Genomic DNA, 27,990 nt, shown 5'->3' with positions numbered 1-27,990 from the left:
TTGTTAGTGAACATTTTACTCACAAAGTGTTTCCCACTTGTTTTCCCCCAACCTCTCTATGGTGATTCACAGAAACTTGGCTGGATTTAGACCCACAAGTTTTTTTTTTTTCTTTCTATTCCTGCTTGTTGACAGCTCTGTGCTTTGGACTTGGTTCATCGCTCAGCAGCAGATTCTCCACAATAACAGATCTGCCTGACTAATAAGAGAAATAAAAATTTCTTCTGGGTTTATGCACACCGGGAAGATTGTTATCAAACATTTTTCAGAAACAGTATGGTTCCTGTTGCTTAAAAAAAAGAGGATATCCACCATGCAAAGTACAGGGTAGTTTAAATTTCACCAACTGGAAACAGATATTTCCAGTTTTGATTTATTACCACTTTTGGTGGTTTAGTGCAAACAAATAGCGTTGCTAATATGTCAGTGGACTTCTCAAAGTAAGAATTGCTTTCCTTTTCAGAGCTCTCTCTTTAGGGTTAATGGACTTTGAGCCGACTCACAAAACCACTTTGAAGGAATGACAGTAAAAAGTTAAGGCTACGCTGTACCTCTAAGGTGACACTGCTTTAAATAAACTCACACTGTTTTTCTCATTCTAATAGATACAACTTCAGGAAAATCTTTTTTTTTCTGCAACAAGATCATTTACAGCAATGTAAGAACTTTTTTTTTAATTATTTTTTTTATAAAAGCAACTGTACCCAGTGTTTTTTCTATCCCCATTTCAAGCCCTACAACCTAAGTTGGCATTCAGCCAATAAAATGCAGCCTGTCCGGAAGGACTTTACAATACTACCCAGTCAATGGCTGGCAGAGAATAAATTTCCAGCCGCGGGGCAAGACTTCACTCTGAAAAACAGGATCTTTTCGGATGAAAGTAAGAGAGGCATATCAAAGCCGGTGTGGTGAGCCAGAAACCACAGAAAAGCGTATTGCCAGCAGAGGAAACAGGTGAGGGGAAGACTATTTAACCCTACATTTGAAACACGGTCTGGTTCTAATTTCACTTCTCACTTGGATCCAAGTCAAACACACTGCTCACAGATGACTACGTAAACCTAAATAAATAAAGCGCTCCTGATTGACAAAGAACAAGCTTTGCATTCAAACGTAGTATTATAAAAATGAGTGACAAATCAAAGAAAAATCTGTATCTTTGACTTCTACCCAGAGGGAATCTTGTACCGTTTTTAAAGTGATGTAATTTTTTCGGATTTAGTTTAAGGAATATAATTTATTTATTTATTTATTTTCCCATCAAAGTAGTGCACATGCCTAACCTGGACTGGTACTACAAACATTTCTATACCGCCTTGGGTTTTGACAAGCAAAGAGGTGGAACCACTTATTTTAACCACTTAAAATGTCCAGTTGTGATGAGCTACAAGTTTTATTTTGATTATTTGTAGAGTATATGTTCTCTGAAAGACAGTTAAGCTACACAAATCCCATAATTAATTTCTGGATATCTGAATTTATTAACGTCGTTTTAACCAACATGGACACTCCACAGTCGTGATCAACTAATCTCTGGAAACTGTAGTTAAACACAGTGTTGTGTTTGTGGTGCAACATTTTGATTGGTTAGCAGTCTCCATAAACTTTCCTGAGAACCTTCTTATGGCCCTGAACCAGTTTACCAGTTATAGAGACACTGCCTCCAGTGGTGGAATCATAAAAAACAGCTACTGAGCAAACAGCAGCATCAGTTTTGGCACTAGACTCCGTCTTTCCATTTCCATGAAATCCATTTCCACTGAATTGTGTTTGTAAAAGAAGTCCAAAGTACAACAGTGAAGTGGACTTTGTCAACACATGTTTCTGAATCATGAGACTTGGGGAAGGTAATAAGGTAAAACTGTATGCAAATGGACTCTGACGGGAACATAAAGGTGGAAGAAGTTTGTCACAATTGTTACGATTCCCAGAAAGTGAAGTACACTTTATCTCTGTACATATTTTACATACCATCACATAATTATGTGATGGTATATTACATCATAGGGTAATTACCCTATGATGTAATAGCAGTAAATGGAGAAATAAAAGACTATTGTTTTGCCATATAAATGACAAAAGAGACAATGTTAATAAAGATTTTTGGTACATATCTGGGGCACTGATCAGTATGTTTTTGATATGATTCAATGCAGCAAGTGCAGCTGTTGGGAAAATGGGAAACTGTTGGGAAAAGTTGTGGCAACTTCTTCTGACTTGTATCTCAAACGATGTACAAGTTTGGACTCGTTGGATGCTACAGAAGTTTGGACTTTAGCTGATTTTTCTACAGTACCAATGATGTTTACATTTGGCTTGACTGTGTCTCAGGTGACTAATTAGGATAAATACACAGCTAACTATGCATCTCATTGCTGTTGAAAGATGTGTTCACTAGCTATGTTTCTGTCCAATTGTGCAAATTTTGAGTGAACTTTTAAATTGTCACAACAAAGGAAAAGGAAAAAAAAATGCAAATTAGGACGTTTCCATCTAGAGGTTTGGAGCAAATCAACCAGGCTACACAAAGCACGACTTCATCAGATGTTGACGCTACGCATGGCTGAAATAAACAAGATGTAGAGGTTCAAGCCAGCATAGCATGGACCATCCATCCCAGAAAAATGGAGTGACCCTTCCCTTCCATACTGTAAGGTTAGATTTCAAAATATTTCTGAGTTTTGTGCCTCTCGTAAGGCACGGACCCACTTGTGGACTGGAGTGTTTGCTGAGTCGGAAGTTATTCAGCGAATGAGTTTACCTCTTCTCTTTGGTGAAACAGCTCTTTTTCAGCCAAAAACCACTTAAAGTGTTTTTTTTCATCCTTTCTTGAAGAATTAAGAAAGTTATTTCAAATGTTGCTCTTTCCATCAACCTTTTTTGATGTAATACTTCAAAACATGCATACAAAGATGCTGATGGAAAAACGGCTCCTGACATGTAGTTTTGGTGCAGCCCACCATTTTCCCACTACTGCAGCTGCCTGAGAGAGAGAACTTCCAGTTATCACGGGAACTTAAAGTTAATGATAACTGGAAGTTCACTCTGCCCTGTTTTGATGTCACTTTTTAAAGTTGTGCCACAAAACGTCGCATTGTGCACTTAGCTCTTCAGGTACAAATCTTCAGGTGTAAAAAAGTGCTATATTTATTTGTTACCTGTGTCATGTGGTGACTGTGGCTCAGTGGGTAGAGTGAGTTTTATTGCAATCGGGACAGTGTAGATTTGATTCCAGTGTCCTTTTGTCACATGTCAATGTGCTTCCAATAAAGGTACAAAATGCTCCGACACAATGTACATATTCTGTGAGCAGCGCACAATCCTCCCACACTGTCCGTGGATGGTTGAGCATATTGATTGTTGTGGCAAATTCCTTTATTTGCCACAAGTTTGATGAGCTAAAAAAAAAAAAAAAAAAAAAAACAAGAATTACAGCAAGTCAACTGCGCCTCAATCGCAGGAGCAGTTGACTACTTCTTCTAAGAGGTAGTTAGTCATGGGCAAATTCTCTTCACACACATCTGCGGAGTAAAAGCATAGTGGCAGCTTAGCAGCCAACAAGCAGCGCAAGTGGTGCTTATGTAGCAGGAAGAGCACAAAAAGGTCTGGAAGTAGGCTACTTCTGTTTTCACAAGCATGTGCATAGTTGCAAATCAACAGACTGTTTCACAAAACATGACATATGCTTCTAAAAATACCTAAAATTAAGATCTAAAGGACAGGTTTTGTAGATGAATCAGTTTACTAGCAACACATTTGTTCTATCAGTTCTTCCACTACCAATTGTGGGACACAAGCAGATTTCATTTGCAGTGACATCCACCATTCAAAAGCGGGAACTGCAGCGAACGCTACGCACCTCAAGCGATAATATAAAAATCCAGGGGTCGATCTTAACTTCCAAATTCTCTTGACATCTCTGGTATGTGAAGATAGTAAAATTGACTTTACTGCTAGGAGCAGCGAGAGTGGCTCTCTTGCTCTGAGGCCAAGTTCAGAGAAGAGCTGAAGCGCTCAACGCCCCGCCACTGACAAGCAGCAAAGGTCCAAATGCTGCATACTGGCTGGTTTTGACCCAGCTTGGAAATGCTTCCCTCTGGCTGAACAAAGCTGATCTTTGTTTGATGGGTTAGGTTGGATATACAGTAGGAAGGGAGAAACACAGATGGGGATTGTCCATAAAGTTGGGCTTCGCAGCTTCTCCAGTTCAATCAATAGCAATGATAGCAAAGAAGCAAAGTGCAGAAATAGAAACTTTCTTGTTCTGGACTATGTACACAATTACCTGTAAATATCACCCTAAACTCAGTTTTACTGTGTAGGATTTCCCACCATAGATGAAGAATTGAAGCACATCTGGATAAGTACTTTATTTTGACAGGACATGTGATACTTTTCCTTCCTTCAGGGTATATTTTCCTTCATATCATCGCCTTAGGAACCTTCAAAACTTTCAAGTCAACATTTAAGGGAACATCATGGGAGCAAATACCCAGCTACAGACTCAGTACTGTTAATGCTCATTTGTCCCCAGCTGACCAACTAGGCCTGTTGTTTTTGGCAGAAAAAGGAAGACTAAAGTTTTAACTTGATGGGAGTTTTTTTTTTTTTTTTTTTTTGGGGGGGGTAATTTTATTTCGTTTCTGCAACCATAATGTCTGCCATCTTCATACATCAGAATTTCTGTCAGAGCAGAAGCTCGAGTGAACACTCATTGAGTCAGCGTCTGCACACAAGTTTAAAAAAAGAAAAGGAGAGTGTTATGTTTGATTGCAGAGAGAAAACACGGGTTTCTGTTTATTATCAAAAGTTTCAGTTTTGCTACGAGAAAAAAAAATATCTTGCAGTGTGTAAATACCTAAAGTTGTGTTGGAAACTCTAACAATATTGTTATTACAGGTAATTAGCTTGCAGCAGTGTTAATCGTTGCAAAAATAATGACTTATCTATCGCAAAATCCACTGTGGAAGAAATAAACAAGGCTTGCGGGTTTTTCTTGGCAGAGTTTCTGGAACTTGTTCTTCACCTCATCAACCACAGCAATGACTTGACACTAAAGATGGTTGAACTGCAGAATACTGAAACCTTGCTGCATGAATGCTACTTTACTTTACGATGTGTCATCCTAAATCTATTGGAACATTACATTTCTATATCTTGAACTCCTTCATTTAGTGTTGTGGTAGGCAATTTCCTGGAAAACAGTTTATATCTTAATCAGTTGTTTTGTCGAGATAAAGACTAATTTTGCATTCAGTGACATGCTTTTCTTATTTTTAAATGTGTAGGGCAGCATAGTTACCCAGTAGACTGATGTTAAATAATTACTCCAGAAATGTCTGCCTTTAAAGCTCTTGGAGTCATATTTGAAGGCATGATAAAAATTTTCTTGCGATCCTTTGGAGACAAAAAGCCCACAGCATCATGCCACAATACCTAAAAGTGAAATTATCAACAAATCATCCACAATCTTAGCTCTGCTGGACCAAAACAAACAGTTACAGTTAGTCTCAACTACAATTAGCAAACGCCACTTGTTGCATCTGTGGTGGTTGGGCAGAAATTGATTTTTTTTCTGGCTGCCTCCTCTATAATCAGCTGGGATGCAGAGGGCATCTAATAGTCGTTATGGAGACTTTGTGGCCCCACTCTTCGCTCCAAAGTTGTATTATTTTTAACCTTCATTACTTAAATGACATGTCTTCTTTTCTTTCCTGTGGTTCTTGCATGAATGGCACCCTGAGCGAGCCCATCCATACCCCAGCCAATCAAAATGCAGGAAATCTTTAAAATTTGGAGGTGCTATACGAAGGAGTGCAATGTAACCTCTTATTGTTTTTCAGTAGCAAACAGGGGGCTCCAACTCATATGCAAAAACAATAAAAAAAAGATGTAACTGATGAATAATTAGCTTTTTTTAAATCCTGTGCTTGTGCACCCCCTTTCTAATGCAGCCCTGGTCAACTGCCCATGTACTGTAACTGATAACATAATTATTTCAGATAAAAAGTGGTCAAATTCTCAGTTTTTTTAGCTTTCTGAACACAAAAAGATTGTCTGGCAATTGAAAAATATTTATTTAATGTTACACCTGTATCTTAGAATAAAAAGTAAAAACAGAAAATGAACTGTTAAGGTCGGAATAAAGATTAGATGCAAATTTATTAGAAACAAATCTTTTTTTTTCTTTTTTTTTTTTAAATCTTGTGCTTTAATCCAAATAAAAACGGTGATGTTCTGAGAGCTGAGAATACAAATCATAAACTATGGCTAACAATAGGGCTGATGAGTTATCTTGATAAATGGTAATACATCACAGTCAGATTGAAGGGTTGGATTTTCACCACAACTAGAAACAGATGTGCTGCTCAGCTGACAAACTGCAGGCTGAGTGTGGGATTTCAAGCCAAAACTTGCAACAAAAACGATCTCCAGGCATATAACTTAAGAGACTACAGAAACGCATTATAAACACTGGCATATAAAAACACCAACAGCTGATCATTTAAGTTTTCTAACGTCCAAGAGTGGCTACTGTCCATGTTTTAATCTGCTTTATGACGAGGCGAAAAGGGTCTAATCCTCCTGGATCTTACTGTTGCTTCGTCACTATGAGCAAATATAATTAGCTATCTCTATGTTAGAGGATGGAGTAAATTAGCATGCCTCGCTATTGGTTAAAACTTGTATATTATTTCAAGGTGTCAAAGCAAGAACAAACATATTTGTCCTGTTGTCTTTCCAGTGGAGCAACGCTAGGCTCAGTGCTCAGACACTTTCTTTTGGTAATGTACCCTACTTGATACATTTCAAGTAGTACTACTCTTTTGACACTTTGGGAAAAACAAACAAACTACCACATTGCTGACTTCACCACTCCTACGCTTCAGATAAACTCTTGAAGCAGTGATAACTGGTTCACTATCACTGTCACATGACTAAACAAATACCACATGACCAACCTCCTTCCCTCGCCCTCCAGGAACAAACAGCAACTGGATGTAAATAAACATTGTTTGGTAATATCAGCCCAGTTTTATTTATCAGACTGATACTGATTATTCATCCAAAATATATGGTCAGCCCTCAAAAACATACCTATCTTTGAACATGTTCCTCTTCATTTTTAACACACAAAATTGAAAGAAATACATTGGCATTGGTTTGTACTGCTAGAAGGAGTAAGTACCATAACAACGAACAATAAGCAGTGTTTTCTGACTCGTAACTAGAACAATCCGAGCTAGGGTGTGACATGTTTCCCATTTTAAAGCTCTGACTTCAGTAAAAAACCAAATGAAACATAATCCTAACTTATTAAAGTCTATAGTACATAGAATATTGACTTATTATAGTCCTGATGGGCTTGCTTGTTTGCTTTGTTTTTATATAGATTTAGGATTTAATGCATGATTTGGGGTGTCTTTCTGTACAAAATCTTTAATGGAATCAATTCTTCATTGCTTCACGTAATATTGCTTGCTAAATGGCTAGTTATAACGTTTTATTTTTGGATTTTAGCAGAGGAGGACAAATCTCCATTGCAGTAAATCCTAACTTTCACAGCTTGCCTTCTTGCTCTTCTTCTTGTGTCGCTCTTTTCACAGTGGAAACATTGAGTCAGCCAAAAAGCTCATGTGATTTTATTTGGTTACCACAACTTACTATGCTGCCTCTTAAAAATAGCTCTCAAAACAAAGCTACACTTACAAGCACACGTACACGCACACACACACACACCACATTACGGGACTCGGGCTTTGTTATATTCCTTCTCTGCCTTCCTTCCTCTTAATTTCTTGCTGCCACAATGCAAACCTCCAAATGTTCAAAACGTTTTTAAATGATATATTTTCTACAAGACCTTCAAGCAAAATTTAAACACAAAACTTGCAGTCTCCGAGAGTGTCATGTGTGCGCTCCCTGGCTTGTGGCTGCCAATTATCTTTTTACATGCAAGCCAGCAAAACACAGGCACTCTCAAACATGCACTGATTTAGAAATTGCATGCAAAGTCAGTGTGCCATAATATGTCTTTACAGTTTGTTTTCTTTGTGGGACCCACTGAAGAAATGTAACATTATAGCTCAGCAACAACTTTTGGCTGAACCAAAACAACATTAAAGATCCAACAACTAAGTGAAACACCAACTGTAAAACGCAAAGAACAATAATTTGGTCAGATTGGTGTCATTGCCATAAATTTGTGATGTGGTGCTTATAGTGGTAGCATGTTTGTTTGTTTTTTTCTTTGCTTTAAGGCAATCGATATACAGGATAATGGTACTTTGGGTGGTTAGGATGTACTGGTACGTACTGAAATGGGACTCACAGCTCTAACTGTGTTTTTAGGGCTGCTACATTTCTATATCGCGGCTGGCCTAAAAACAAAAAGCAGTGCCAGTGACGTCAAAACTTCCCATCTGTGTTGTACCATCCCTTTCTGGGTCAAGATCATTATGTTCTGAAACCAGTTATCTCATTGTTTTTCCAGCACATACTTGTCTGAACTGTGTTTGGTTCCTTTTCAGAATCAGTTCTTTCATTTTCTTAATTTTTTTTTTTTGACACATTTTTAAACATCCGTTTGTCCAGTTGCAGCAGATAAAAACTAGCGTGTGGTTCCATATATCAAATTAAATTTGAGAAGTCTATTATTCACACTGATAACTCTGTCCTTCCTATGAGATGAACTAAAAACCTTTGCCTTGGTAGTAAAGGGGCAAAGGTTAAGGTTACCAACCCGTTAACAGTGTTTTTACCAGCGATTCACTGAGAAGTAACTCGTATAATGAACATAACTTAACTTTACTCAGCAGGTGCAAAATTCCACCAGGTGGTTGCTAAATGCCACTGGCTAGTCTGAAGGAGCTGAGGGGTGACGTTGCACTGATGCACTGATGTTAGGTAGCATCGAGGTATCTCAGCTTCCAAAGCTGCATTTTTTTTCTTTTTTTGAATAATTTAGATGTGCTCTACAGACAAATCTGCTAATAGGTGACTTTGTATTGGGACTGGGGATTCACTGTAATTCAGCTGCCAAAGTGGAGGAGGGGCTGGAGAGAAGCACCTGGCATCAGCAGGCAGGTTTGCAGGCAGCAGAGGTAAACAGAGGTTTTGAAGCTTAAACACACTACCCAGAACATTTGGGTGTGTTTGACATATCCTGGAGTGTGAATAAAAAAGAATTGCAAAGATTTTACAACCTTAAATGTGTTGTAAAACACACAACACAACAAATATAGCACATTGAATCTGCTATACTCCAGATTCAATGACTAGCAGTGGGAGACTTGCTGAATACTTTGACATTTAGGGGCACGAGACTCGCTTTGCAGAAACTGGACTAAAGAAAACTTTCAGTCAGAAAATGATTCCTGTTCTACTGTTTTCTATCTTCTTTATTTTTAGTACAAACCTTCCTTGAGTTACTCAAATGGTTTTATCCAACACAACGATTCAACAACACAATCTTTCAGCTAGCCAGGCTCCAATCAGGCTCAACACCAAATCTGACCTGAATGGCACAGGTTAATGAAAACGATAAGGTAGAGGAAAAGTATCCTGTCTTTTTTCCCACTATTTTTCCTTCGACACACTCTTAAACACAGAGAATGACATAAGCAGCCAAGAAATCACACCCTACTGGTCCACAATATTTCTGAGGGTTATTTCTGCGTACAGACAAAGGGTTTCACCTCTTAGTGACGGATGACGGATTGTGCATTTGGAGTTAGTACGTGTGTGCCTCTGTGTGTGCGTGTGTGTGCGTGTGCGTGTGTGTGTTTGGTCAGGATAATTAGACCTTGTGCTCTCCTCCCTGAGAGTTCTCTAACCACAGGTTTGAGGCGTAATGAAACTACACAGTCACGGACACCAGGCTGACACACCACACAGAAATGGGCACGTACATCGTTCTGAGCACATTCACAGATGTCTCAAAACAAACACACACCAACGATCGTGCATGCGCTGTGTAAATGTTTAACCGAGACACTGACACAGAGAGATTCTGGAAGAGATGAGGACAAAGAAACGGGAGCAAATTTAAAAGTACAGAATGAAAAATACTCCCTGTATTATTTTTTATGCTAAGAAAAATAAATAAATAAATCACTAAGATTATATTAATCATGTACTTTAGAGTTTTAGTTACTTCTCTGGCATAAAAAGGATGTGATGCAGCGCCGTGTGGCTGAATTAGTGTATTTACAGATAATGAGTCAAAATCTTCCACAGCCATACGCTGCCTTCGCTCCCCGCTGGCTTCCAGGCACTGAACCTGAAATAAGCTCTTTTGTCAACAGTGCAGGCACAGGAGGCTAACTCTTCACAGAAAACCTAACAATGGGAAAACATGGAGAAGTGGTTCAAGAAACTGAACCATAAAACATCCTCAGGTGTGCTTCAATGTTTAATGTAGTTTTTCCACCTTACATATTTTGTGGAGACAATTATTACGTTTTTAGACACATTAGTTACATTTTCAAACAAGAAAATGTGAAGGCTGTTTTCGCCACCAAAGAAATAAACTCTATTATGATGGTGTAGCGAAACAGAAAGCTTGGATAAGCACAATCTTTACAACAATCCGTCTTTAGTCAACTTTCCATAAAAGTAATGCATAGTGAATCTAAAACAAATCAGATCACTCTCTGCACTCAGAGAAACATCTAGACCTGTCACGGCAACAAATTTTACTGGACGATAAATTCACCCCAGACGTTTTCGTGATAAACAATAACATTGTTGCTTTGAGACAACTTTCAAGCTATATGGCGGTCAAGGCATAATAATTCTCAAAGACATAAGCACATTCTCAAAGATTAATAAACTTTACATTTTAGTGAACATTTAACACTGGAACTGGAAGACATTTTAAATGTGCAAAATTAATAACAGCAAAAAAATAATAATAAAATGAATTATGACGTATCTGTAAACAAAACTGTCCTTCAAAGAAAGGGCTAGTTAAGACCAAAACACCGGTTTGAAGACTTTTACCATCCAGTTTTTGGTAGAAAGAGAAAAACAATAAATCATGCAAATGGAAATTATTAAACTTGTCTTAATTTATCATGCAATTAATTGATTTATTGTTTATTGTGACAGGCCTATGAACATATTATTGGTTTGTTGATTCTTATTTTACTTTTTTTTTTGACAAAAAATAAGTAAAATAGTAGGAGAAAGAGCTCATTTTTTCTCCAACAGTCCTGTCAACTTTGCAGTATCTGTTCAGCCTTCCTGTTATCTGCTGAAGTCTTGTTCTTTCTCACTCTCTTGCAGGAATTAATCACAATATTTCTTGTACATGATTTCACTTGTTAAGTTCCACCATAACAAATTATGTTAACGTTGGTGAGACCCGTTATGGTGCATTCACTGGCCTGAAAAAGACTGAACTTTTTGAGTTTCCAGCTGCCAGAGCTGTTGAGGATTGCGAGTTGATTTCTTGGTACATCACAAAAAATAAAAACGTTCTGAAATGTCCTTATTACAACAAATCAGAAAATAAAATATTAAAGCATATTTTGTTGTCAGTGAGAAGAGGGATATAATTTTATAGCTTCACTGTTTTTCTGTCTTTCCTAAAACATAAAAAGGCCCTACGATTAGATCTTCCAAAACAGATGAAAATCTGCTATGAAAATGTGTTGAAAGAAGGAACTGCTTTGCTACAAAGGAAAAATATAGGAAACTGGGGACCACTGTTGAAAAGAACAGCACATCAGCACAAGGGCCAGACATGAATAAGCCAATGTGGTGGGCCTGCTTAGTTCATGGGATTGCCTAAGTTTTTCTGATGAGTTTTTCTTTCATATTTCTTCACTACTCAGGTCAGGCTACCAAGAGTACGACTTCTTCTGTGCCTGAGTTCACACAAGAAATTGTGACTCACCTTAAGTCAAGTGATACTTGGGAAAACCATAGAGATTTTACTGGCTTTAAGATGACCGTGACTCATGCTGTCACGGGTTTATAGCCTATGCAGATTGCTCAGTGATTAAGTAATCGTTGTGGTATAGCTGTTTAAGAGGTCAAGACCTGAAGAAGGTCACGGAACAGCTTGTGGTTTGTAACATCCAGATGGGGAAGAATGTAGTCTGCAGTTAAACGCAAAGCTTGGTTCACATCTTTTCATCCTACTTTGCTTCAAAAGCGCAGGATTCAATCAAAGGTAGTGCTGTCTTTTTCTTCAAATTTAAACCAAATCCACTGGGAGTGAATGTAACTGAACACGTCATAGCTAAATAATTAAAAGTGTTAGTCAAATTTACATTTTAGGAAGGTTGCATTACCTAGCAAGTGATTAAAAGCGATCAGCCTGAAACGTGCTGTGCAGCAGTGATTTGTCAAACGATGTGTAACTTTGCCTGCCAGAAAACAAGGAACGAGTCTCCTTGTTCCGCTTTCTTATCTGTGCCTCTTCAGTGTTCTACAGCAAGAACGAGCACACATGCATGCGCACACGCCAGATAACTCTGCAGCCATGTTCAAATTAGGTTTGCCACAAAGACAAGCACGCTCACACACATATAGACACACTTCAGATTTTGCCCCCCGTCCCCCAACTTGCTAAATGTGACTAGGTGCTGACTCACATTCATCCACCCTTCTGCCTGCGTTTGGTGACCATTTGAATCACAGCAGTGAGGTTAACAAGCAGCCTGGCCTTGCATGACTCTTATCACGTACCAAACACCAGTCCAGGAAATCTTCCACATAAGGATCACATTACATTCGTCCTGATGTTAGAGCACTAAGTAGTAGTGATAAAAAATGTGCAACTGAGTGTTGTGTTTTAAGTTGTAAAACATGAAAACAGGGGATAAACTAATAGGGAATAGCAGATAAGAAAAGATTCAGTTTTACATTGGTTGGAAGTAGGTTTCAAAACCCTTACAGGTCTACGTTAAAGATTCAACAAGAGAATCAACATTTATTTTTTCAAAATAAAAGTGCCAATATTCCAAAATTCAATTCCTATTCAAACCCAAGGATTTCAAGTTATCTTTAGCTGCATTTCCTTTGGCCATGTAATTACACAAATTTCCAAAGAAAAAAAATAAACTCACAAAAAAATTCATTTCATATAAAAAATTTTGCTTTATGATGAGGTAGTTTGTTTGGCTGTGTTAAATTGTGTGTATTTTACAAAAATGAAAAGGCAACACTTTTTTTGAATCACACAAGTCATGTGACGAACGACCGGATGTTACTACTGCCGGAAAATATGAAGAAGACAACAGGAAGTGGTAGGAGGATGTTGTCACAGCAAGTTTTTTGAAGACTTATCGCGAGAACAAACTTATTCATGTGTGATTTTAATCGCGTTTCATATGTTGTGGAAACACTGTAGTTGCGAAATTGTGGGGTTTTTTGCGCACATTTATAAAGGATACACAGGTAGTGTGACCAGAAAAGGTCTTTCAAAATAAACCTTGTTTTTTCAAATTGAAGTTCTACTTATTTCAAGGTTGTGTAATTTTACATGAGATTCCTAATGCCTGCTGGGATTTGCTGCTCAAAACCAAAGAAAGATGGAGTTGGACAGTGTGCACCAGGTGACAGGTTTTATTACAATTTCTTATTTTTTCAGGGTTTTTTCCAATTTCAGACTTTTCCTTTCTTTTTTGGTGCAAAAACAAAACATTCTTCATGCTTGCTATTGATATGCAACTGGAAAGTGCATCAAGTGAGGTGTAACCATCACCACTGATCAGATTTAACTCCACTGAAATGATAAATGATTATTTAACGCCTCAAACAGACAATCCAACCAATAATCCACAAAATAGATCACTGGGTTTCATTTCCTTCACATATATTGCATGTAGAATTTGTTTGCACACAAATTGTTAGAAACACAAGCCAACATTATGAATATGGGCCACAGAAACATGTGTTCTGCTGGTGTAATTAGAGGCTACAGAAAAGCAACTTAAAAAGCATAAGTTATCTTCAACACAATACCACATTTTCTACTAATAATCCTGGAAAATATATTTATATACAGGAGGCTACAATTTTTTAAAAATCCTAAAAATTAATTGTGTTAATATAAAATAAAGGCGTAAAGAAAGAGCATCAACTATTTTTTGATGGGCTTTTTGGGATTTTACAAGTGGTGCGATAAAGAAAAACATCTAACGGGTTAATTCTCCTGATGCTGCTCATTACCAAATCAGACACTAAACAAAATAGGTGGAAGCACATTTGTGATGCATCAAACTGCTGAGATGCAGACTTAAAGCTTTCTAGATGTTAAGCTTCTGACACTATGGGGGCTTTTTAAGCTCTTCAGAGGGATATAAAACTCCTGTCGTGCATTTTCCTGACTTTTACGTTTCAGCTCACTACTCTGATGAGATTAAAGTGAATTTAAATGAGCACAGACTCTTCTCTACCCCTTCATCTCCGCATTTTCCAGTTTGCTAGTCTGCCCTTTGACAATAAGTAAATCTCTGATGATGCAACATGCAGAAACGTTGCCAAGGAATCAGAAGCCAAGAGGAAATCGAGTCTTACTGCGGCTATTCAAATTTACAACGGAGTCTAGTCAGTGGTTATATGCTCCCTCTGATAATGTAATCATGTCTTCAAGGAAGTAATTGTCAGGCTAATGCAACTGTAATTTCATGTCACAATCGGAGACAGGAGCTAAATGACTTATCTATTTTTGGATTACTGCAGAAGAGAGTTTTAAGAAATAGGGCAAAGTATGAAGGAAAAGTGTGTCAGTCACACTGATGCCACAAGGTGACAAACAATGCAACCCGGCAGAGGTAAACCGGCACTGAGATTTGGTTTCAGCATCTGTGAACACTTTGCTTCATCTTCATCCCTGACAGCTAGGATATAAGCAGCTTAACGTGCTGCGCAAATAATTTGGTATTTGCACCACAATTTGTGCCACAATGTTTTGCTTTTGACTTTGTTTTCATTGCTTAAAACTAGATGATTAAATGAAGAAACAGCATCTCGTCTCTTTTTTCCCCCTTGTCTTTTCTGTGAATGTTTAATTTCTGCTGAATTATGATTCTGCTGATCATAATCAGGTTGTGATTGAAGGGCCAGTGTTTTCATTACCATTAGCTAGCTTAGCTAAAATACTGACTGGTCACAGCTTTCATTGATTTAGTCATCATAAGTTCATAAGTTTTAGTCAAGTCTCAAGTATTAGATGATGAAAATAAACGTTTGTCCTCAAATGCATGCCATCTATTCTGCCTGTATCACTGCATATAATAAATAATGATAAATAAACAGTTTTGTTATTGCAAAAAAAGGACACAGAAATACCTGGGTGTGTGCAGCCTAGTGGCTTAGCATTATCCCAATCTGTTTGAAGCACAGTGATGATGTTCAAAAACATATCAAATCTTCAAAACTCTTGGTGAGTAACAGTATCAAAAATAATTCATCCATATTGTTAATAGCACAAGTTTTTCCCTTTTCAAAGCTTCCCTTTAATTCACTTAGCAACTCACTAGCAGCAATGTTGTTTAGCTACTATTATTCCCAATAATGCCTAATGTCCCTAATGTGCATCATATCTTAACTCTGCATTAATTCAGGCAGTTGAATATTCAATAGTCATATGCAAACTAACAAACCTTACTAATTAAAATACTGTAATGATGAAAAAAAAATCTGAACAATCTGTTTAGCAGCAAAAACTGCCGAGCAAAAGAAAATACCTCATTTAAAAAAAAAATACCTTTGAATAAAATTAGGAAGTGAGGGGTTAAGTTCACCAGCGCTCAAATAATTTAGATAACTTTAATTCACGGAGCCACTCACTACCAGCAAAATTACTTAGTTACTTTTATTCCCAATTATGCCTAATGTCCCTAATCTGCCTCATACCTTAACTTTGCATTAATTCAGGCAGCTGATTTAGTCATATTCAAACTAACAAACCTTACTAATTAAAATACTGTAACGATGAAAAAGGAAAAAAAATATCTGAAAAATCTCTTTAGCAGCAAAAACTGCCAAGCAAAAGCAAATACCTCATTAAAAAAAAAAAATTTAAAAAAATAATAATAATAATAATAATAATAATAATAAAAATCAGGAAGTGAGGGGTTAAGTTCACCAGCGCTCAAATAATTTAGATACATTTACGGATGTATTGCACAAAACTTTACATTGAGAAGAGTTTGACTCTTACCCTTACCATCAGGTGGTTGTTGTAGTCATCTCCAATAGCACGGAGTTGACGACCAAAGTTTTCTGACTGCATATCCCGCGCCGCGTTAATAGTGCTATAGTGGTTGGGAGAGTGCCCTGAAACAGAGAGCAGAAAACACAGTAGTTTTTTCAGCATATTCGCAAAACCGTAACGTGGAACATTATGAGTCAGAACAGTCAAAAGCAGCATTTTCTGCAGTGATTAGGTGTTAAGACGAGAGCTTCCCTGTTAAATTTATAGTTCGCTCAACTATGATTCATTTAAGTGAAACATGAAAAATATGTTATCACAGAGGATCTGTGGTCGGGGGTTTAGACTTGAAAACCAAGTGAACCTGAGCACTGACATATTTTAAATATGACTCCTTGCATTAAAGGAAACCACAGAAGAACTAAACTCAGTGGATGCTTCTACAAAGCTCTGTATGATGTTCAATGGCTTCTCCGTTTGACTTATGGGTGACCCAGTGCTATTCTGGGTCACAGAACATTTTCTTCTACATTTATAGTTAGTATCACATTGCTAAGGTATTCAGACACCTTCAGTCTTTTTTTCTGTTTTCTCACATTACAACCACAAACTTAAGTGTACGTTATTGAGATTTTACCACACACGTGACTTCTACAGGTAAGTGGTGGCACTGAATTGTATTTTTGGATATCATCCAAAAGAGTGGACTGAGTACATCTCTTTTTATTAGCAGTGGTAGTATCGTATACCATGTACCATGTATTTTCTTTTCATTTCACAATTACACACTGTTTGGTGTTGATCCGACACCTAAAATCCCAATAAAATACATTGAAGTTTGTAGATGTACTCTGACAAACATGCCACTGTGTTTTCTGGGAAATGGATAATATAAAATATATTTATTATTTACTTATATTTAAAATATATTTATTATTTACTTACTTACAATATAACATGTAAAATTTGTCTTTGACAGTTGTGATAGAAAAAAAAAACACACCAGCTGACCGTGTAAGCACATGTTTGTATCTCTGCATCCGTGTGTGTGTGTGTGTGTGTGTGTGTGTTTGCGTTTGTTTTTGTGGTTTATCTGTTATATTTTCAGTCTGAACTACAGTATGAGTATGAAAGGCTCTGACCTCTTACCGATCTCCGCTTATGACTCATTCGCGCCGTTATGAAACCCAGACTTAATATTTCTAACATCCTTCAATATTGAAGCTACTGATTCAGCGATAAATCCATCAGGCGCTACTGAAGCATGGCTAAGACGGTTTTAATCAGGAGACATGGAAAAATTGCAAAGGCTCAGAATGTGTCATCATTGCTGGAAACTGAAGACAAGCATTTGTCAATTCACTCAAATATATGCCTTGTAAACAGTGAACAATTGAAATGCTTTAGAGCGCAAAGAAATTATAACCATACAAAGCAGAGTTAAGCAAAGCAAAATTATCTGTTACATATCAAATGCACAGCATGTAAGGGTTCCAAAAGTGTCAAAATCAGCAAAAAATCTTCAGCATTTATAAATTAGTTGTAGATTTGATCAGCATTGCAACAAATTATCCAGAGGGAGGATTAATTCAAAATGTGATTAAGCTGCATGAAAAATGTTTTACCGAATTCGAAAAGAACCCAAGAGATGTTTGCACCTTTAGCTGATTTTTAAACGAAGAACTAGATCATTAAATTAGTGTCAAAAGCGGTGAATCGGACGCTAGGTTCAGTATCAGTCGCCAGCCGTGGCTGGGAAAGCTTCACATTGACTTGACATGCAAACAAGTAGAAGAAACAGACTCTTAAGGGAAAAAACTTATTTTAAAGAGCACACTGTGTGTTAGCGCTAATGGCACCCCCATGTTCATGTTGTCCAGGGCAGAGAACCAATACGAGCAATGTTTGGCGTGATCATAAAAATATGCCTATTTGAAAGAATACAAAAATACTCAACAACTTTGCCCTTTTGTTCCAAAGGGAACCAAATGTCCAAAAAGATGTTTACAACTTTGTTGTGAATTAAATCTGTTATAGAAGAAGTCCAAATTCAAAAGAGTTACCCAGACTGAATATGAAAACTGATTACACATTAGTCCAATTAAGCATGTGGGTTTATTTTATACTGATTTATCAGCTCAAATAAAAACTGATCACCCAATCTATGTAGGTATTTGTTTGTTTGTTTCTTCTATTACGAAGGTGTTCATGTCAAGTAAAAAAACAAAAACAAAACAAAAATGTTCCACCCAGCTTCACTTTGAGTCTCTAGACAGCCGACTATTGTGTTTTCTTCCTGCTGCTGCATGAGGAAGTGCAGAGAAACCGAACTCTGACAAGAAGAAGATAAACTGATCCTTCTTACGGTACTTTTTGGCATCCGATACGCAAACAAGGAAACATTCTTCATATCTGAAGCCTTTATTGCGCGCTGGCGACAACACATGACATGCTGCAGCACTGCGCGTGTGTTTTTATCTGTTGAACATTGTCATGGACAAAGCCGACTGCCTGAGATGCATAAAGTTTCCGTCTGGGTCACACAAAAGAGATGCAGGCCTATTTTGACTGCTTAACGTGCGCAATTAATGAGTGACCTGTGCACAGATGCGAGCTGGTTTCTTCCGATTACTATCTGTCTGGCTGGAAAAGAAAAAAACAAAATAAAAGAGACACAAGGATATCAGTTAAGCTAATCACTTGTATTATATTCTCTTTTAGAGAGTACAACACCCTGACGCTTCTTACGGTTTTCTGTTAGCATCTGGAGATAGCACAACTGTATCTCTAGAATAAACACAGAGATATGCATAGACATAATTCAATCTCAGTTGATTCGTTGTGAACTTAAATGTAACCATTCATGCCTAATGCACAGTAAAATGTTTGTTTGTGCAGCATTTGTGAAATCCGAGAGGATCCCTCTATATTCTTAGGGCTTTTCCTTCACGGCTTGTTTCCAAATATTTGCTGTTTTTTTTGCCCTATTTTTGCCTCAAGTTTTGTTACCAAGCTACCAGTCAACACAGACTGCAACTTTAGCCAGCAGCACAGCACTTAAAAGGTCTTCTATTGTAGATGATGCCGATATAAACAAGTCCACTGGAGCACTATTTTCGATCTTTATTGCTGGAGGTGACAGCCTTGCGTGCTTCGCTCTGTTTTTCAATCGAACCAAACAACAAACACAAAAACAGAATCAGAAGGACCATGAGAACTGCTGAAACTCCGTGAAACGCTTCACTGGCTGCTGTAAGACAATAATAACAAAAAAAAAGCAACTTTTTCCACGTCATGCCTCTTTTGGTGTTTAAAAACGATACAACCTGAAAAATCCATCAGTTTTTGATGTCGTGTCCTGTCATCCTGACACTGAGGCGATCTAAATACAGCCAGTACTTACTTTAACACCTTTAAGGTGTGAGCTACACATGTTTTCCACACGGAGTCTCAACACAAAATATGTAGCTCAGAAGAGCATCATGCAAAAACACCTTCACGATATGTTGTAAATTTGTATGTAACACGCATATCACAAAAGAACATATTTGACCACAGTAAGTGTTAGCTAATTATCTAAGGATTCTTATGCATATTTGGTGACCTTTTGCCACCTAGAAATCTTTTAGAAGGTAAAGTGTTTGGTGAGCTTGTCAGAAATACACTAACTTTGTTAAATTACTTGTTTATTTATCATAAGTCATGTGGATATTGCAAAATTCATCTCCGTTATTGTACATTGCGCGCTATAGGCCACGCCCCATTGATTCCACCATCCCAGCCGCACGTCTTGGAAGTCTACATCCCTGAGACCTCGACACATTCACTTGTACGATGAGAACGACAAAGCAATTTAAACGAGAGGAAGAACTTTGTCAATCCTCCGCTGACAAGCTGACAGCTATTTTTTTTTAGGGCATTAGAATAAAGCAAGAAAGAAAATAAATTTGGCTCTCCGCTCGCATGGGAGCACAGTAAGATTTCAACTGAGACAAGAAAAGCAGTCGCCTTTTTTGCTGACTCGGCATTGCCTCCTTCTTCAGCTTTTCTTCTCAATTCTCCGGAGTTTCAAACTGAAACCTTTGTTTCACTAGTGAACACACTCTGCAAAATTCACAGATCCGTCATCTTCTGCTTGCTTTGCATCATTCTCTAACCACATGTGTTACATGATAAAAACCTACATTACTCAAATATGTGCAGCCACTAAGACAGGCTTGCTGAATCCTGAATGTGTTGGCATGTAAATCTACGGCAATGCTTCCGCTTAATATCATTTGGGACAGAGAAGAAAATAAATAAATAAATAAAAATCACTGAGATCCAGATTGCCACCCACCACAGCTGACTGTGTGGCGTAGGTGCTTATTTACACAAAGAGAGGGAAGTGACATGTGACCACAAATGGTGATACAATAACAGCTCTGTCCTACGATACCTGCTGCTAACAATGCTTGTCAGATTATTTAGCCTCTGGGAATGGTTACACCATGAAGTAATCCCAGGGAAACCAGACATCACACGGCCCTTACACTGCACCTGACCTTGTAACCGGCAGGTTAAAGTCAGCAGGATGTCCTGTCAGACTAATTTATACATCAGACGTCTCGCGTTCCCACTGAAAGAATTAGGTGAACAAAGAAACAAAAAGTTTGAGGACTGGACTCAAATGACAAACACTTCCTAAAAAGTGTCAGCTGATACATCCTTTCCTCCGATCTTCCAAGCAGCTCGTCTGTGTCTTCGGAGACTCTGTTGTCTTCTTTCCCCATTTAACCAAAACGCTGGTGCAGGTCATCTTTAGGTGTGCGCTTTTCATCCGGTGTTAAAGAGGAAGTGTGCTCCTTTTGTTACACCAAAATGTCTTACGGTGCATCTTGAGCAAACTGCAGTTTAAATGGAGCGCTGGACTCCAGAGAACAATGCGGTAAAACCTGCTATGCCACGTCGGATTTACTTATTGATTTTAAAAAGAAACGATCTATGTAGTAGTAGTAGTAATAATAATAATAATAATAATAATAATAATAATAATAATAACAATAATCATCATCATATCCTACTCTTTTTTTTTAGCGATGGAAGTCGCACGAGAAAACTGCTGAATCATCAGTTGCACTGGGAGGACACAAGGCAAAATGGGTTGGTCTGTTTCTCTTTTTGTTATAATGACTGATGAGTTACCTTAGGGTGAGTAATATTAACAGAACAGCCCCCGCCCCCCTTCCCCTTTTACCTCTTTTCCTTTCACATTGAGTTGGGAATTTCTGTGTAAAAGCGGCATGGGCAACATGAGGGAATCAGGGGAGGATACATGTTTCTGCCTGAGTTTGTCAGAGGTTCCTCAGTGAGCCAACAGGCTGACCTGAGCCAAGTATTAGTCAATAAACCAGAATGTGTAAAAGCGTGAGTGTTACTCACTCATCTGACAGAGTTGCAAACGCATTAGTGGAAAATCCAGTCATCCCTCACGAGGAAAACTCCAACAGACAAAACAGGCAAAAAAAGAAAAAGAAAAAAAAAAGAAAAAGAAAAACGTTTTCTGAGAGTTGTTCGTATATTTACTATCAATATCAATATCAGCCCCTCCAAAACTCTGATGAAGAAGCGCTTGAGGAGCGGGCGTCGGGCTTCTGTCTGGTTTCGCATGTTGCTGCACACCCACACAAAAACTGCAGTCAGTGAAAACATCTGAAGCAGCCTGTATTGCGCAGTCAGGTCTCTGGCTTTCACGTGCAAAGCAGATTGTTTTCTTTCCCCCCTAAGCAACACTTGTCATCTTTAGCCCAAATAATCACAATTTAAGGAAAGGAAAGTTCTGAGAATTTCACAGGTTATTTGAGTTAATTGTTTATTTTAGTGGCAACTTACACTATGCAGAGACATTTTGGAGGACATCAAATATTAGCCAACGGATTATTTAAATTTTAATAATAGTACATTTTTCTTCTCATGTGTAGTGTCCAGCAGAGAAATTTAAAGCTAATTTTCATAAGGGTTGTTAGGAATGTATGAACCAAGTTCCTGTAGACGAGCAACAATTTAAGCTCGTTTCAAGCTTTAGCCAGATTAGCGGCAGCGCTAATGCTAAAGTCAAACTTACTCACGAGCTGAGATTCTTAACATGGATGCATGATATATCGGCACTAACATCGGTATTGGCCTGATACATAAAGCTGGGCCGATATTAACAGCCGATATTTGTTTCTATGTTGTTGATGTTTTGGAAGGGGGAGAGGCAGGGAGAGGAGGGTGGTCATGTGGTATTTGTTTGGTCATGTGACTGTAATAGTGATGAAGCAGGACTGTGGGGAGTTTAACTGAAGCAGAGATGCAGTGGGGAAGTCAGTGGTGTGGTTGTTCTTTTCAAGATGTTGAAAGAATGGTGGAATATATATATATTGGTAAATATCGATTATCGGCCATAACGGTAACAACTTTTACACATCGGTGCATTATTCATTCTTATGCCTCAGAGAAGGTGTATCTGCCGACTTAATATCAATTCAAAACCAACATCAGATGTTGTTTCACTAATATCTCATGCTTTAAAGTCTGACCATTTTTTTTATTTTATTATTGTTCTGTTTTAACACAGTAGGACAAAACCAGGTGAACAGAGTGATCACAATAAGAGGTCTGGGCTCAGTTGGCTCGTTCTTCTTCTTCGTTGCTATTTCAGCCTTCCCTGTACACCCACCCCATCTACAAACTAGCATGCTTAATCATAATATAAAATATAATGTTTAAAACTGAATGATCTTCTAAATTTCCCGCCCCTACCTCTTTTTTTTTTCTTCTTTTTTTTTTACAGTGCACTGAAGTTTGCTCACCGTGCAGCCCGAGTCCACCGTGCTCCACAGCCATTCGCTGCAGGGCGTGGTTCATCACCTGGCCGGTGGGGCTGGGGGTCTGCGTGGCTTTATCAGCCGTCACTGGGTGCGGAGAGAGCGGGGAGCTCGGCAGCGAGTCGCAGTCAAAGGAGAAGTATCCGCTGGACGAGCGGCGGGGAGGGCGAAATATCGACCTGCTTCGAAAGACGTCTAAACTGGCCGGGCTCACGGAGCACGGCGGCGAGTCCGCGTCCGGCTCCCCTCTTCCTCCTCCTCCTCCTCCTCCTCCTCCCCCGGCTGTGGAGGCGCCCGCCTGCGGCGCGCAGCTCCGCTCTGTGTGCTTCGAGGAACGTGGTGTTCGCGCTGACGATGCTGGGTCTCCGCCGGTCCCCTCTGCTGGCGTTACTTCGGTCGAGCCATCGAGCAGATTTGGCGGTCTGTTGGATGAACAGAGCGTCACCGTGAGCGTGGGCTTTCATCCCCTCTGCCTGGCTACAACAGCCCCTCTGCGCGTCTGTGCTGCGTGGTTTTGGGAGCCGCAGCTGCGCATGCAGCGCAACTTGCTGTGTCACGACTGGACTTTGTTCTGCAATTCTTTATTTTTAGAAATGCGGAATCGCAGCGTGTTTTTTTTTCTTTTACACTCTATTCGTTTAAAGCGCGCTGACCTTTCTAGTGTCTCTACATCAGGGAAGTCGGTGCTCCACCTGTGGGGCCTGTCTGGATTATTTTCATCGGCGTCCACAGCACCTGATTCCCACAGCATATTTGTTTCTCAGCACAAGCGGTAAAACCCAGTTTCCTGTTCCAAAACTGACGTCCAGCGAGTATCTATTGTTTGTCAGAAATTGCTGATTATGGCAAGTCTTTGTTTATTTTTTTATTTTTTGCTGGGTAGGAAAAAAAAAAAAAAAACCCAAATCCGACATATAGGAAGCGGCTGGGGTGACTTTAACTGCGTCACAGGCAGTCAACCTGAAACGAACCCGCCTCAAGAGACAAATCTGGAAGCTTTTAATGGGATCCTATTGCAGTATCTCCAGAATATGCTAAATTAAATGAAAGCTCAGAAGTGTAGCTTCAGTACAACAGTAAGCTCCCTCATTTGTAATTTTGCATTTCGAGCTTTAACGATCCGCCTCTGTTCCAGGTTGGCATTAAAAAAAAAAAAATCAAGAAATTGTGTTTAGGTGGTGTTGTCTTTAGCGCAAACTCTTTCTGTTTGTATGCGCAGACGCAAGTTTAATAACCATTTCCTCTTACGCACTACGGCTACTGCACTTGACCTGGACGCGCCGCTCGCTCTCCTGGTGGATACATTACAGTAACTTTTTTGTTGTTTTGTTTTGTTTTACGAATCCCACGAGGATCTGTGCGTGAATCCAAACACGAGGAGAAACTGGAAAGCGAAGCAGCAACTCGATCGCACGGGTAGCGGCTGCCAACACACACACACACTGAGAGAGAGGGAGGGAGACAGAGGAAAAACAGGCAGAGGAAAGGGAAGGAAAGCAAGCGACCGTGTGATGAAATGTTGCAGGAAATCCGTCCAAAGTGCACTTTACCGCCGTCACCGTACACTTCTGTAGTGGAGTTGTTTGCGTGTTTTTATGTAAGCTGTGGGGCGGAAAGAAAATGCGACATTTCAGATTGCGCCATAAGCATGCAGTTTGCGACATTAAGAGAAACATATATATATATATGTACGCCGCTCAAGCGGTGCGCTCATACGGAAGTCGCAAGCTTCTGGATTCTGCTTCAGTGCGTGTGCGCCTCCCACCGGTTGTTAACAACCGCTAATTACCCGCTATGGCCAGATCTAATTACACACAAAAAGACAAGTGCATTTTAATGTTTTTTAAGTTGTTTTTTTAATCCTTACTTACTTCTTGTACTGCCTAAACCCGGTGACCTCGGCTCTGCGCTGCAATCCTAAGGTATAAAGAGATGCTTAGACATAAATAATCAGTGTGTCTATTATTCCAGAAGGGGAAAATAAGCAATTGTTGCGCAAAAGTGCTTTCCGTCGCACCGCAAACGCGACTTTTATTTTTAAAAAAGGAAGGAAAGAAAGAAAGGCCACTCTCTCTCTCTCTCTTTAGCAAATAAAGAACAGTTTCCACAAAAACCGATAAACATTTGGAACAATAAACGAAAATCCTTTACCCCCGGTGTAACCCGACCTGCGCCTGAAGGGTCAATAAAGAAGTGGAGCTGGAGCGTGTCGTTCTTAAACACGGGAGCTTAAAAAAGCACAGTAATTACCCAATCATTTTCTTCAAGTATCATTCCAACTATTTCAGCAACTAACGTGAAATAAGCCGATTATGTGATTATGGACGCGTTACTCAAAGTACTTGGCCAACTACAAGTTTAATAAAGCACTCATTAAACCATAAATGCACATATTATTACTGCTATTATAATTATGACGATGCTGCATTAAATAAAGGAATGGCAAACAGACAAACAACAGATAAGTGTCCGCGGTTGCAGCGCAGTCACCGAAAAGCCGGCGTGAAGCGGCGGATCATATTATTCCAATTAAACAGCGGCGTGACGAACAATGCGCGCGCTCACTGTTCGCTCGCGCTGCCAAACTTACCTTAAAGAGTGCATGTCAGTCACAAGACTGACATGCGTTGACACATTGGCCCTAACTTCAAAAACAGTGGGAAAGCAAGTTTGTGGGACTTCTAATGTTGGTCCACTCGTCCAACGTGGTGACAATAAATCCCGAAAAAGAAATAAAAAAAGTGGAGGGGAAAGACGTCAACAAGCGAGTATATTCCAGAGTCAGTCGGGAAAAGTGGTTGAAAAGTGGCTGAATAGTCCGTGTGGAAACTCCACCGTGTGAGGTAAACAAACTCCAGCCTGCCCTTTGTTGCTGAGATGTTTCCTTCGCTGTCCGCCCAAAGCTCCGAGTCCTCAGTATATAAATTGAGATCACTCCGCCCAGTTTTGTGACGCAGTTTTCAGGGTTTAAATGGGGCTGATAGGCGGTTCGCCGTCGCCCTCTGGCGTTTCAAATGAAACACCTGTGAGTGGAAGAGAGTGGAGGGAAATAAAAAAAAAATGCCACAGGACGTGCACAAAAACGCATCGCAGAACACACAGCTAAACAATTTCAACATGAGTAAGAGAAGATGATCTTGTGGCTGGTTTTAAAACAGTCAGTAAGAGTCATGTCAGTGGACGGCATATTAACTAAGAATAAAATCTGGTTAGATTCACTTCTGTGATGGAACATAGCACCGTATTAAACAAACCCTTCACATTTTGTCACATTTCAACCACAAACTTTAATGAAGATCGCCTAATAGACCAACGTAGAAATGTTTATTTTTTTTTTGTGATGTGGTTCATGTTTTTACATCTTTTTGTACAAATAAAAATCAGAAATGTTTAATGTGCATTTCTGTTGAAGTCAGTTCTTTGTATATTCACCTTTTTCCTGCAGCTACAGCTGGGAATATCTCCACCAACTCTGCACATCTAGAGAGTAAGACACATTTTTAGACCATCGTTCTTTTCAAAAATAACTCCAGCTCAGTCACATTGGATGAAAGGTGACTTTGATAATCCGCCCACAGTTAACCTTAAAGCTAACGCCACGCTTTAGAATGACTCTACAAATATTCATAGCAAAAATACCAACCTCAAAGTGATCTGATAGCATACTTACCCAAATGTCAAATGTGTAATGTCTTCAACACATTCGCTGCTACATATTGACATTGGCAAGTAAGCGATTTGAGTAAGACTGAAAATGTAAAAACCACTCCTGAAATGAAAGCAGACACATTTCAATATGTTTCCACTTATGAATCACATAAAGAGTGCTGATGAAGCAATAGTGGAATTTATGAAGAAATACAGACCTACTCGATTAAGATAATATGCACAGGGGCTTTTATTGTGCCTTTGCATCCTGGGTTTATGTCCACCCATTGACTGAATGTAATGGAGGTTAGCTGAAGTGGCCAACATGGGGCAACTGTCTTCCATTGGCTCCAGCTAATGGCCAAATGGTTATGGAACGGTTAGGTTGCATGTTTTTTCTCATGCACACAATATTTCAGTTAATTCTATTTCACATGATCAAAAAAGAGGTTTTGGTCTTGCAGTAAATCAACACGGCACACATTTGTTTCTCGTTTTATCTAATTTGGCATCCAGTATAGGCAAACAAATGGGTGTTTGGCAGCGTAACATAAGTATTATGAATCAAAGTAAGTCGTTCACAGATGCTCAGGTGTAGAAAATAGATGACATTAACTCAAAGCCGCACCATGGCATCACGCATGTTGCTTTAAGCAAGTGAACGCTGTGAATTGCAAAAGCGACATGCAAAAACATGAGTTGCAAAAGCAAATCACATCGCTCACTGATTCAGCGATGCTGATGCAGAAATTTGTCTCGCTGAAGGCAACAAGAGGATCCGGTCCACAGAACTCCAACAGCTGGAAGGCGTAAGGACAAAGAGAGGAGTCGGATCAATACAGACGGACGAGAGTGAGGCCATCAATAACATTTACATGTGATCAATACCAGTCAGTGTCTCAGAGTGTGGGAACATGTTTCTGATAGTACTTCCTGTTTCTGTCTTCACTGTTTAATTCTTGAGCAACATTAGTTTTAGTGATACAGGAGGCAGTTGAGGTGATAAAAAAGTGTTAGAATCTTATTAGAGTTTTAATTGATGGAGCTAAATAATATTTTTAATATTTCTCCCAATATTCTGGACTGGATTCTCCTCCCGTGTACTTTGCTTCCTGTGTTTTGGTTCCTCTGTGTTATTCATGTCAGTAACTTTGATTGAAAGTGTCTCACTTATTAAGATCTCTGCGCATGTTTTTTTTTTCTTTCCCACCTCCTTAAAACATGACAAAAATATAAACACCTAGACACGGTGGAGCATTTGTTTGCACCGTTGTCATGCAAACACAAGCCTTTTGAATTAATTTCTCTTTATTACACAAGGAT

At 39.0% G+C, this 27,990-nt stretch overlaps 1 protein-coding gene across 2 annotated transcripts in view; it reads right to left on the bottom strand.

Annotated features, from left to right (window-relative positions):
- bcl2l11 (BCL2 like 11) overlaps nucleotides 1-27,965 on the bottom strand; it is a 35,190-nt gene extending 7,225 nt beyond the window's left edge. Inside the window, exons 1-3 of one of the 2 annotated variants that reach the window (XM_007551125.2) lie at nucleotides 25,610-27,965; nucleotides 23,005-23,441; nucleotides 16,181-16,296 (exon numbers count right to left, since the gene is read on the bottom strand). In XM_007551125.2, the coding sequence (XP_007551187.1) occupies nucleotides 16,181-16,296; nucleotides 23,005-23,441; nucleotides 25,610-25,623 (567 nt within the window). In that variant the 5' untranslated portion in view covers nucleotides 25,624-27,965. The remainder of the gene's footprint in view (nucleotides 1-16,180; nucleotides 16,297-23,004; nucleotides 23,442-25,609) is intronic. The other variant, XM_007551126.2, reaches the window with a different exon arrangement.
- Between the last annotated feature and the right edge of the window lie 25 nt (nucleotides 27,966-27,990).

This window comes from Poecilia formosa, unplaced genomic scaffold (assembly GCF_000485575.1).
Source record: "Poecilia formosa unplaced genomic scaffold, Poecilia_formosa-5.1.2 Scaffold40, whole genome shotgun sequence".
NCBI classification, from domain to species: domain Eukaryota; kingdom Metazoa; phylum Chordata; class Actinopteri; order Cyprinodontiformes; family Poeciliidae; genus Poecilia; species Poecilia formosa.
This window is presented reverse-complemented; position numbering and strand designations above follow the sequence as displayed.